At 41.5% G+C, this 13,172-nt stretch overlaps 1 protein-coding gene across 1 annotated transcript in view; it reads left to right on the top strand.

Annotated features, from left to right (window-relative positions):
• The window catches only part of LOC142740736 (solute carrier family 26 member 10-like), a 64,619-nt gene that overhangs the window by 23,376 nt on the left and 28,071 nt on the right, over window positions 1–13,172 (top strand). The window contains exons 6-9 of the mRNA XM_075850160.1: window positions 1,604–1,686; window positions 2,066–2,213; window positions 8,290–8,403; window positions 11,701–11,778. Coding sequence (XP_075706275.1) covers window positions 1,604–1,686; window positions 2,066–2,213; window positions 8,290–8,403; window positions 11,701–11,778 — 423 coding nt within the window. The remainder of the gene's footprint in view (window positions 1–1,603; window positions 1,687–2,065; window positions 2,214–8,289; window positions 8,404–11,700; window positions 11,779–13,172) is intronic.

Below are 13,172 nucleotides of genomic sequence, written 5' to 3'. Positions count from 1 at the left end.
GCTCTTCAATCAGCTTCAAACTAGGTTGCCTTTTGCAGGACCTTTGAGGCAAATTATTGTGTCAAAGCCATTGGAGGATCCTATTGTATCCTGGGGACCAGCTGCACCCTGACTACATAACATAATTGAAATAGAGTTACAATATGTCAATCATAATTTACATGTGTGAGAAATGGACCTGTAAAATACGTTCTGTTTATCTACATTGGCCAAACAAATTTTTAATTTGCCAACCTTGACTTGACTCCATCACCATCCATCACGGTCAGCGATTGTGGAGAAGTTATATATAGTTATATAGTTAATAATATCTATATTTATTAATACTATCCTACATGGGAGTGCTGATCCCTACAATCACATAAGCAGACTAGTTTATAGGGTGGAAACTGGTAGTGATAGTGTATTCTATTACTAATGTGTGCAAAGGTGATTACGGTCAAGATCTACTGTTTGCTAACAGGTGCAAGAAGAAAAAAAAGTTATTAGTTTTTAGAGTAATTCCCAATAAAACCGACATTGTTTCAAATCCGCAGCTTTTCATGTCACTCGTCAAATTAGAAAATGACAAGAAAGGTTGGCATGTCCTCCAAAGAAGCATAGTTTAGGCCATATTTATAAAGGTGTTCTCCCACGAAGGACATATGTCGCCTGCGCCCAGTGTGGGTGGTAGATGTCTGGCCGCTGGGGCCCTCGGTGGTCACTGGAGCCGTGGTTTCAAGCCCCCCTTCCTCCTTACTGTATGAGTACAGAGCTCAGCAGTTTCCGTAGGACCCATGGACATGAAATGGAGTGGCAGGGTGATTGTGTGACCAGCTCTCCATTAAATCTCCTCCTTACTGCCAACTGGCTCGGGACCTTCGTTCTGGTGTTCGGTGGGGTTCCGACGAAGGGGCACCTGCCGATCGGATATTTTTTGGATGGGTGATGAATGTCGTTGGTGGGACAACTCCTTTACATAAACTAATAGGCAAGCAAGCTAGATCTCTGACCAACTCATGCAGACTTATGGGTTTCTAAAGTTTACTTACTCTACGGTTTGGAAAATAGATCTTCCATTTTTAGACTAACCCTTTAGTGTATTCTTTTGAGTATTGTTCAGTATTGCTATTGTATTAGTGGCTTATAACTAATCAATGGAAGTTGATTTTTATAAGGCCCCATGCACACGAACGTGCTTTTGCGGCGGCAATTCCCCCGAAAATCCACGGGAGAATTCATTCATTCCTATGGGGCCATGCACACGACCATGCCAAACCTTATTACGGCCGTGTTCTGCGGTCCGGGCTCATTGAAAATAATGGCCGCGGCCATGTGCACAGCCCGCGATTTGCGGGCGGCTTGTGGCTGACACTCCGTGGCCGGCCGACCCAAAAATCATGGCCGTGCACATGGCTACGGTCGTGTGCACAAGGCCTTACCATATTTCTCGTTCCTTACAGCCAAACAGCGTTATAGGCAGGCAAGCAAGCTAATAGAAGACAATAGAGATGATTAAACTGTATATTGAGAGAAACAAACAAAAAACAAACAAAGAAAAACATTGTATGAAATCATGTAAAAAAAGTGGTTGGATATTATCATAGTTTTTGCTTTATTACAGGTTCTTGTAGCTACTGGAATAACTTTTGCTTCTTCTCTGGACAACCGATATAATGTGCAGATAGTTGGAAGTATACCAGCAGGGTAATAACGATGATCGTTTATTTATATAATGGCAGTATATTCTACCTTGTTAGCTACAACTTCAAATCATTTATTACAACGTTTTTCCTCATTACGTCATTATGAATATTTCAGAAATTCAGTAGATTTTACTATGAATAGGATCAAGGATTTGCATGTTATTGCGTAATTTGCAGAATTATGATCAGAAAAGCATTTCAACATATGGAAATAAATCTCAACATTCTGTAATGTGAACCAAAAACATGGATCCATTTTGATATTTAGAGATAGAAAACACATAATAAAATGTTGGTTTTTTTTTATATAAAAACACAAACATTTTAAGATACTGATAATTCTTTTAACAAACTAAATTCAGTTTTTTACTTTTTAACAGTTTTCCAGCCCCCAAGCTCCCAGCTTTGGATATTATTCCTAATGTAATTGGAGATACTATCGCCATCACGTTTGTAGGTTATGCAGTGTCTGTATCGCTTGCCATGATCTATGCAGAGAAACATAGATACAGCATTGATCCAAACCAGGTGAGGTTATGCATTTTGTATAAGACTTGCCCAACATAGAAAAAAATTACTTTTTCATAAAAAAAAAAATCTTTAAGTATTCAAGTTTATAAAGGTTTTGTTGTAGACAGTTATGGTATGCCCAGAAGTCAAAACCAACTGGATGAGTTTATAAGCATTTTTGATTAATTTCATACTATTGTGAGTAATTCAGTCATTTTAAAGGGGTTTGTAGAGCAATTGTAATCCCCGGCGATTAGCTGTGATCACCAGGGGAAGCTGCAGATGACTGCACATTGTTGTACATGGTTGTGCCGAGTCTTCTGGAGCAGGAGTTTTTGCATCGGCTCTACACTGTGGCTAAAAGAGTGTCCATTTATGATGTCCATATGTCCCAATAGAGCATACGGACATGACAGGACATACTGTACGGATATGATTTTTTAGCAGCCTTGTAACTACGTTTTGTTAACCCGTTAGTGACCGACCCATCGTGTTTCTACGTCGGTCACTAACGGGCTTTATTCCGATGCCATAGACTTTTTACGTCGTGGCATCGGAATAAAATAGCGCAGCCGGGGGGAGGTTTAGCTCCCTGCTCTCAGCTGCCGGAGGTAGCTGAGGGCTTGGAGCAGTGACTGGGGACCGCTGTTTGCGGTCCCCATACCGGCGATCGCCGGTATTCAACGAATACCGGCGACCGCCGTTAAAATCATAATTTGCTGAGGCACATTTATTGTATCTCCTCTCACCATGTATGTTTGGTGAGAGGAGATTAAAAAAACTGCTGCTTATGCCCCCTGCTGCCTCCGATCGTGTCCCCCGTCGTCCCCCCGTGCCCCCCCCCATCCCTAACTGCCGGGAAAAAAAAGAAAATGGCGCACGCATGCGCTGTGTGTCTAAGGCAGCTATTCTGCCTGTACATAGAAACTGATCAGGGACCCTGATAATTGGTCCCTGATCATATGGTCACTGTGATATACCTATCACAGTGCCCATAGTCCCATATTTACACAATACAGCACAAGATTTGTGCTCTTTCCCTCCCTCCTCTCACTGTAGTTGATCTGTGAGAGGAGAGAGAGAAAAATACTATAGAAATCTTGTGCTGTATTATACTGTGAAATACACCACATACTTACTCGCCAGTGTTCCGATATTGTCCGTAATCACCCCAGATTACCCGTAATCACGCCAGATTACCCGTAATTACTTGTTATCTCCGTAATTCTTTTTTTTTCCGCTGAATTCGTTTTAGTTGCTGTAATTAACTGCGGTTTACCGTATTTTTTTACGTTAGTGTTGTGTCTATATTATATAAAAAAAAATAATCCCCCAAAGATTAAAAATACAAAAAAAAAAAAAATTTACTTGTTAGTTTAGTGTTAGAAAATAATGAACCGCAGAAGCCGCAGAATGTTCTCTGCAGAGCAGGCATACGCCATGCTATGCTCTAGCGGTTCCGGCAGTGATACGGACACTGCGTCAGAAGCAGAACTTGGCTCAGAAAGCGACACAAGTTCTGCTTCTGCCACTGGACCCCCCAGCCCTATGGTGGTGGACGCAGCGGTCACCGGTGAAGCGTCAGGAGCCGGGCCTAGTACTGCAGTCCCTCCCGCAATGTGGGATCCTGCAGTTTCTTTCTCCCCCCAAATTCCGCCATTTACAGCGACTCCAGGCATCAACTCTGATGTCACAAATTTTACCCCCTATAATTTTTTTAATTTGTTTATAGGCGATCAGGTCCTGGAACTAATCGTCCAGCAGACGAATTTATACGCCAGGCAATTTGTCACCCAAAATCCCAGTTCTTACTATTCCAGAGGATGGATCCCCACAACCGTCTGTGAAATTAATTTTTTGGGGGGAATTACCCTAAATATGGGGATAGTAAAAAAAAACTTCTATCCGCTCTTACTGGGCTACTAGCACTATCCATAGCACCCCTGTATTTGCTGCTGTCATGACCCGAACGCGCTATGAGACGCTAATGCGCTTCATGCACTTCTCGGACAACTCCCAAATCCCCCCAAGAAGTGACCCAGGCCATGATCGCCTCAACAAGTTGAGACCCCTCATCTCCCTCCTATCTGAGTCTTTTCTAAATTTGTACACCCCAGGCCAAAAAATAGCGGTAGACGAGTCCCTTATGGCCTTCAAGGGCCGTCTATCGTTTCGCCAATATATCCCCTCCAAAAGAGCCCGATACGGAGTGAAACTCTATAAGGTGTGCGAGAACACAACGGGCTACACCTGTGGCTTTTTCATTTATGAGGGCAGGGACCGCCACCTTAATCCCCCAGGATGCCCAGAGGATATTGGCATTAGTGGGAAAATAGTCTGGGAACTCATGGTGCCATTCCTACAGAAAGGGTACCATGTGTACACCGACAATTACTACACCAGTGTCCCCCTGTATAAGTCCCTCCATGCTGCGAATACAGGGGCCTGTGGGACGGTCTGAAAAAATAGAGTCGGCTTCCCTCAACAGCTGGTGTCCAGGCGACTAGTAAGGGGTGCGTCACTCTCATTCACCAGTGACCAGTTGCTCGCAATAAAATGGAGAGACAAAAAGGACGTGTACATGCTCTCCACCGTGCACGAGGACACCACAGTGGCAGTGAGAGAGAGGGGCGCTACCTCTGATAAGAGGAAACCGGTCTGCGTGGTGGACTATAACAAGTTCATGGGGGGAGTCGATCTATCTGACCAGGTCCTACAACCGTACCTGGTCAAGCGCAAAACTAGGGCCTGGTATAAAAAGGTAGCGATCTACCTTATCCAGATGGCCACTTACAACAGCTATGTGCTCTACAAGACCCAGGGAACGCTCAGTTTCCTCCAGTATCAGGAGAAAATTATAGAGCACCTCCTGTTTGACTCCCCCGCACCTGGAGACTCCTTTGAGTCAGAGAATGTCAAAAGGCTCACTGAACGCCACTTCCTTCACCCTGTCCCTGCCACTGAGAGTAAGGAATACCCCCAAAGGAGATGCCGGGTGTGCAGTAAACACGGAAGGAGGAGGGATACACGGTTTTACTGCCCCATGTGCCCTTCAAATCCAGGCCTGTGCAACTACCCCTGTTTTGAGACCTACCACACCGTTTCTAATTATTAATTTTATCTATAATTTAGGAAACACCAAAAAGGGTGGGGTGGGGGGATTCTTTTTAGGGAGTCAATTTCATTTATTCATATTTTATTTTTCGTTTCTGAGCTTTCCAAGGGAGGGAGGGATTCTCACGGGGAGGTAGTAAAGTATTTATTTCAGACTGTAAAACTAATTTTCCCCTTTTTTTTTTTTTTTTTTATATACATTTCTTGGACAATTATATCCAGGACTTGATCACTCACAAATGAATACAGTTTATTGTGCAGGAGCCCACATCTGTCTATTCAGAACATGGACCCCACAAGTGTTCTTGAAATAAAAAATAAATGTGGGCATTGCATTTATTAGTAGATAAATCCAACACCTGCGGCCTGTGCCGCCCCTGAATTAGTGGAAGTCGTGCATTTTAGCAATGGTTACAAGAATAAATTGGGGATATATTTCCTTTTTCTTATGACTATGTCCTGCCACATACGGCTGTTACATTCCTAATTCTGTACCGTGATACGGGCATGATATTTTTTTTTTGGAGGATCTCTAATAATCGAGCTGTTGCTTATCAATACACCATGGGCTTTGTTACGGTTCTTCTGGAAATACTGACATAATTTTGGGGATTAGTGATCCTTTACTGTTCCTATAGATGGTTTTGGACACTGTCCCTTTATATATTCTGTAGGTGATTGGTTGTTTTGTGCACATAGCGGTTCCTACCTTGCCGGGCAGGGGCCTGTTATGGTGTACCGCGTCACTTGGCACATTCGTCCCTCATAAGGATTGATGGAGCTAAAGAGACGTTGTACAACCAGTCACTGAAAAAAAAAATCCTTGTCATGACAGCCCTGCAGGTGTTCTATCTAGTGAACAGACTCGAGTTTGCAACATAGTTGGATACATTTTCCTCCATTTGTTTGAAGATATTGCCCGTCACTCCAGTACAGTTTATTTTTTCCTCTCTGACTGATTTTATATTAGGACAGAATTCTGTCCACAATGACATCATAATGGCACCAACTGCTTCTTCAGCAAGACATAGTCATAAGTACAGGCAAATACGTCTATAGCAACATGTATCCATTATGAATACACGGCTTCACTTCTCTTCTGTATGCCGCACAAATTTATTAATGTGGCATATTTCTAACAAAATAACCTTCTACCACGTCTCCTCTATTTCATGTGGAAACGTAACAAGAATTTTAAGAAAACATTATATACCCATAGTGTCTGAAATGATACCCATTATTTCCTCCTTTCAAATTTTTTGGGTCCGCATGCCGACTACACAACTAGATGAATACCTTTAGGGGTTTAGTTTTTAAAATGGGATCATTTCTGCGTGGTTTTTTTTTTTGTTCAGGCAGCTCAATGCCTTTAAATGCATGATATGGGGCCTAGAATTTATTCAATTGTGCCCTGAAAGCCAAAGAGTGCTCCCTCTCTTTTTGGCCCAGCCACACGTCTAATAAGCAGATTGGGGCAACAATGAGAGTATTTTTGAAAACAGGAGAAACCGGGTGATTGATTTTGGGGTGTGTTTCTTCATTTTCATGTTCGCTTTACAAAGAAATCGGTCTTCAAACTGATACTTTTATGAAAAAAGTGTTGTTTTTTTTTTCCACCTGCTATGCATTAAATTTAGCAAAAAACTGTGGGGTCAAAATACTCACTACACCCCTAGATAAATACCTTAAGGGGTCTAGTTTTCTAAATGGGGTCGTTTATGGGGAGTTTCTATCGTTCTGGTAGTTCAAAACCTCTCCAAATATACAGTGGGGCCTAAAACATTTTCAAGCAAAATATGAGTCCTGAAAGCCTCCGGGTGCTCCCTTCCTTTCAAGCCCTGCTGTGTGTCCAGGCAATGCATTAGAGTCACAATGAGGGCATTTTTGAAAACAGGAGAAACAGGGTGATAGATTTTGGGGTGTGTTTCTTCATTCTTATGGTCGCTTTACACAGAAATCGGTCTTCAAAGTGATACTTTTATGAAAAAAGTGATTTTTTATTTTTTTACGCCTGCTTTGCATGAATTCTTACAAAAAAACTGTGGGGTCAAAATACTTACAACACCCCTTAATAAATACCTTAAGGGGTGTAGTTTGCAAAATGGGGTCACTTGTGGGGGTTTCCGCCATTCTGACACCTATGAGCCTCTGAAAACCTGGCTTGGTGCAGGAAAACCAAATGTACTTCAAAATGTATAAAATTATTACTAAACTTGTAAGTCTTCTAAATTGCTCCCCAAAAAAATTTTTTTTTCAAAAGTGCTGCCAAAATAGAGTAAAAACATGGAAATATATATATAATAAAAAAAATTGTACTGTATGTATGTACATATGTGACATATTGCCGTTAAAAATAGGGAAAAATGATAATTTTTACAAAATTTCTTCATTTTTTCTATTTTTTTTATTAATTTCCGTAAATCGTATCAGTCTACTTTTACCACTAAAATAAAGTACAACATGTGACGAAAAAACAATGTCACAATTACTTGGATATTCAAAACTTTCGCTGAGTTATTCTCTGATAAATTCACACATACCAGATTTAACAAATCTGGCTTGGTCATTAAGGCCCAAACAGGCCCGGTCATTAAGGGGTTAAAACTGCCTTGATGTGGGCTCTAGGTTTGTATACGGTCCCTCCCTCTTCCCTCTTTTCTTTCCCACTTTTCTTTTTCTTTTCCTTCCGCTCTTGCTCTTTCCTTCAACAGGTGGTGTCTGCAGGAGAAACCTTGATTTCACAGCCCATGTAGCCCAACAACCTCCGATCAGGAGGACTTCCACACAACCAGGGATGCCAGACATCTGTCATCCTGGCCCTCATTGCGTCAGATATGTTTTTGTTTACCATACTCTTGCAGCACTCTCCCCAGTCATTTTATATTGTTAGCGGTCTCGATTTTCCTGTTTTTCTAAATCCTTTTTTCTGTTTGTTCTAATTTTGTTATCTTGAAAATAGCAGCATATTTTTATATTTCAGGAGCTACTGGCTCATGGAATATCCAACATGGTCTCTTCCTTGTTTCACTGCTTCCCTAGCTCTGCGACTTTGGCTACAACAAGTATTCTTGAAAGTGCTGGATGTCATACCCAGGTAATGTTTACTGTATTTTCATATATGTATTTTTGATTTATATATATGTCTATCTGAGTCATTTATGCAATTCAGCTTGAAAGGCGTTATGTCTGCCATATACACCGATTAGCCGTAACATTAAAACCACCTGTCAAATATTATGTAGGTCCCCCTCGTGCCACCAAAACAGTTCTGACGCGTCGAGGCATAGAATTCACAAGACCTGTTAAGGTGTCCTGTGGAATCTGGCCCCAATATGTAAGCAGCAGATCCTTTAAATCCTGTAAGTTGCGAGGTAGGGCATCCATAGATCAGACTTCTTTTTCCACTACATCCCACAGATTCTCGATCGGATTGAGATTTGGAGAATTTGGAAGCCAAGCCGGCACTTTGAACTCTGTGAGATTCCTCAAACCATTTCTGAACACTTTTTGCAGTGTGATAGGGTGCATTATCTTGCTGAAAGAGGCCACTTCAATTAGGCAATACCATTTCCATTAAGGGGTGTACTTGATCTGCAACAATGTTTAGGCAGATGGTACGTGTCAAAATAACATCCACATGAATGCCAGGACCCAAGGTTTCCCAGCAGAACATTGCCCAGAGTGTCACACTTTCTCCACCAGCTTGCCTTCTTCCCAGTGTACATCCTGATAACATCTCTTCCCCAGGAAAGCGACCCACCACCACCCGGCTGCCCACATGATGTAAAAGGAAACATGATTCATCAGACCAGGCCACCTTCTTCCAATGCTCCATGGTCCAATTCGGATACTCACTTATAGGCACTTTTACCAGTGGACTGGGGTTAGCATGGGCACTATGATCGTTCTGGGGCTACGCATCCCCAGACACAGCAAGCTGTGACGCACTGTGTGTTCTGACACCTTTCTATCATAGCCAAGCATTAACTTTTTCAGCAATGTGTGCTACAGTAGCTCTTTTATGGGATTGGGCCAGATGGGCTCCCCACATGCATCAATGATCCTGGGACAATTATCCTGTCGCCGGTTCAGTGGTTGTCCTTCCTTGGACCACTTTGGTACTGAAGGTAGTGCCATTTTGGAGTTGCTCTGACCCAGTGGTCTAGCCATCAAATTTTGGCCTTTCTCAAAGTCGCTCAGACCCTTACACTTGCCCATTTTTTCAGCTTCCAAAACATCAACTTTAAAAACTGACTCTTCACTTGCTGCCTAATATATCCCACCCCTTGACAGGTGCCACTGTAACAAGATATCCACTGTTATTCACATCACCGGTTAGTGGTTTTAATGTTATGGCTGATCGGTGTATGTATATCATGAAATACTCCAAATGATTTACCATTAACATTTTACACTTACTTCCTCCGATGAGGTCAATATCCATTTAAATGAAAACTGACCCTTTGTGAACATTTTTTTAATTGCAAAATACAATTAGATCATTAGCATCAGGGGAGTATCCTGGGACTGCGGGCCCCAAGCCAGCCTCCCTCCCTGATCAGACTCCCCCCAAATCAGACCACTGCCCGGGGTCAGGACCTTGTATGCAGCGGAGCAGATGTCTGGGGATCCGCGGCGGGCCCCCTTCCCTTCCAGGTCTGGTCGTGGTCACACCCCCTGCACCTGTGATCGTTACGCCACTAATTACCATCATCTTTGAATTGATGAATTTCAAGAACATGGTTGCTGTATGGTGCCTCCTCCAAAAATAATACCTCCGTAATACAGCATCCAATGGATCATGACACTTTTTTTTCCTGTTAGATTCATATGACATAAAACCTCAATATGCAATCATAGGCATATGGAAGTACAGCATGGCTCAATAGATTTTGTACAGGTATAATGTTAACGGGGATCCATCTAACATAATATGGTCAACAATTTGATATGTGCTGGAAACCTCATAATTAAAAGGTGTTTTCCAGAAATGTATATTGATGGCCTATTCTCAGGATGTGCCGCTGTGCCTGACGCAGCCTCATCGTCCTGCTGATCAGTGGGGGTTGCAACCCCACCAATAACACATTGTTGGCCTGTATAATGAATATGTAGGTATTCCAGGTTCCAACATATGGTGAGTATTGGCCAACAAATGGTCCACCGAGGCATCTTGTTTTCTGTAAAATCACATGCTACAACTTTTGTTCTCACAAATAATATCTAATCTGTGAGAAACAAACCTCTGTGTGGCTCTGTATAAAATCGGAGGCACGCAAAGGTACAGCATGGGCCCATAGCAGGCATCCATACAACATGTATCCGTAAATGGCTTTCATACGTCTTGTAATAAAACATCTAGTTCAAGTTTCAATTATTGTGTTAAATCGATTGCGCCCCACGGAAAACCTCACTGAAATCTTTGCATTTGGTCATTACTAAGAGCATTGCTCTATATACACCAACATATAAAGATCCAACCTGCTGCTCCCATCATTTGCTATATCCCTATAAATTATCAAACACTATTTTGTATTAATGATATGATCAGGGTTTTCCGGAATTATAACATACTCCTATATATATATATATATATATATATATATATATATATATATATATATATATATATAAAATACTCTTCAAGCACACTTGTAAATTGGGTAATATACTGCTAAATCAGGTTGTGTTTAAGGCTCATCCCTCCTCACAGTCTCCACATTTGCGCTGAATAAACTGTCTTTTATTTCTAGTGCCTTACATTATAGGTAAAATATGTGTGATTCTATTTCCATTACTGCCCATTCAATGTAATACACATTTTTCTATACATGTCTTCTTATTTATAAGTAAAAGTCAAGCCAACAGGAAGGACGATGTTGGCAAGGTCCGGAGAGCTGGTGGTTACCTCTGTCTTCTTTCCCTAACAAAATAGTATCTCATCAGAATTGTCTTATCACAGAGAACCCCTTTAATATGGGAGCCACCATGGTAATCAACTGATCTCTGTGGGTCCGATTTCTGAGGCCCCCAGCAAACAGACATTCCTTTTTATACACCAAAGGAGAAATGTAATATTACATGGAGGCCATTTAGTGAGCAGCTCTCCACTCTGGCACAAAGAGAAGGTCCCGAGTAGTGCCCTTCCCTTATATGACATCCATATGCCCTAATAGGTCGAAAAGCGACATAGTCAACATTTTTATGACCGTATAAATACATTTCATGAATCTACCATGTTTACAGTCTCTGTTAAAAAAATAAATCTCCATATTTCATGGTCCTGAACCATGTGTTGTGACTTTTAGTGGAATTAAATATTGGGGTTAAATGTTTTCTTTTATTTGTACTAAAAGTACATCCAATAAACATTTTTTTTATAAATTTTTAGCTTTCCGGGTTCTTTACCAGCAGTGTGGTGCTCGTTGTCTTGATGTGGGTTGGTCCACTCTTCAACTATTTACCAAAGGTAAGACCGACATAAATGAAGTGACAGGCAGAGGGAGACATTGGATCATTTATGTGACGTGTTCATTTGTGTAATTCTGTGTACAACTCCTAATAGTGCAGTACCAGTCAGAAACTTGGACATACCTGTCTGAAATCTGGTTTCTCTTGATTCAGAGGCTTACGGCTTAAATTTTTAAAGTAATTTTTTACACAAATATAAATATTGTATTTGATGCTTTTGTATGAATAGGTTTTGTAAGGATAATGTTTAATACATTTTGGGGGGGAATTCACCTATTCACCTATTTCATTTTGAACTTCAGTGACATTTAGAGGTAAAAAATGTTGAACCTCAATTATTCCATCTTCATTTTTGAGGCACATATAATACGTTTTTGTCACCTGAAGTTAATTTGTGAAATGTCTTTCTTCATTCATGCCTAATGCAAATCTGCAGTGTCAGCAAGGCAGATCAGATTAAAAAGACCCATCTGGGTCTTTTGTTTGTAGTAGTCCACAATATGGCTAGAACAGCTCAACTAAGCAAATAAAAAAGACAAGTCAACATTACTGTAAGAAATGCAGGTCAGTAAGGCCTCATGCACATGGCCGTGCCCATAATTACATTCCGCTATTATGGGCATGGCCGGATGCTTGCGGCCACGGGCAGCCACCGACATTTTCAGCCCGTGCTCTCATATAAAGTATGGGAACATGGTCTGGAAAAAGCAAAAGATAGGACATGTCCTATCTTTTGCGGAGGCTTTCTACAGCCCGGACACCTTCCCGCAAATATACGGGAAGGTGTCTGTTGTCGATAGAAATTAATGGGTCCGTAATTGCGTGGGGCCTAAATCTGGAAAATTGCAAGAACTTTCAAAGTGCAGTGGCAATAACCATTAAGCGTTATGATGAAACAGGTTCTAAAGAGGATCGCCAGAGGAAAGGCAGACCAAGAGCTACCTTTACTGAACAGGACAAGTATATTCCAGCCACCAACCTCAGAATTTCTACAAGAAAACCTTTACTGAGGGAGACAAATGAGAAGAAGAGATATGGGCCAAGGAACACAGGCAGTCGCCATCAGCCCAGTGGAAAAAATGTGCAATATTTTTTGCTCTATCCACCTTGTCTTTGTTAGACAATGAGAAGGTGAATGGATGATGTCAGGATGTGTGGTTCCCACTTTAAAGCATGGACAAGTAGGCACGATGGTGTGGGGATTCTTTGCTTGGGGCACTGTTATCGAATTTTTACTGAATTGAAGGTAAACTTATCCAGTACTGCTACCACAGTATTCTGCAGCGACACACTATTCCATCTGGTTTGCGCTTAGTTGGGCCATATTTGTTTTTTAACAGGACAATGACCCAAAATAGATCTCCATGCCGTGTAGGGGTACAAGACAACAAA

The sequence above is a fragment of the Rhinoderma darwinii genome, chromosome 2 (genome assembly GCF_050947455.1).
Source record: "Rhinoderma darwinii isolate aRhiDar2 chromosome 2, aRhiDar2.hap1, whole genome shotgun sequence".
NCBI classification, from domain to species: domain Eukaryota; kingdom Metazoa; phylum Chordata; class Amphibia; order Anura; family Rhinodermatidae; genus Rhinoderma; species Rhinoderma darwinii.
This window is presented reverse-complemented; position numbering and strand designations above follow the sequence as displayed.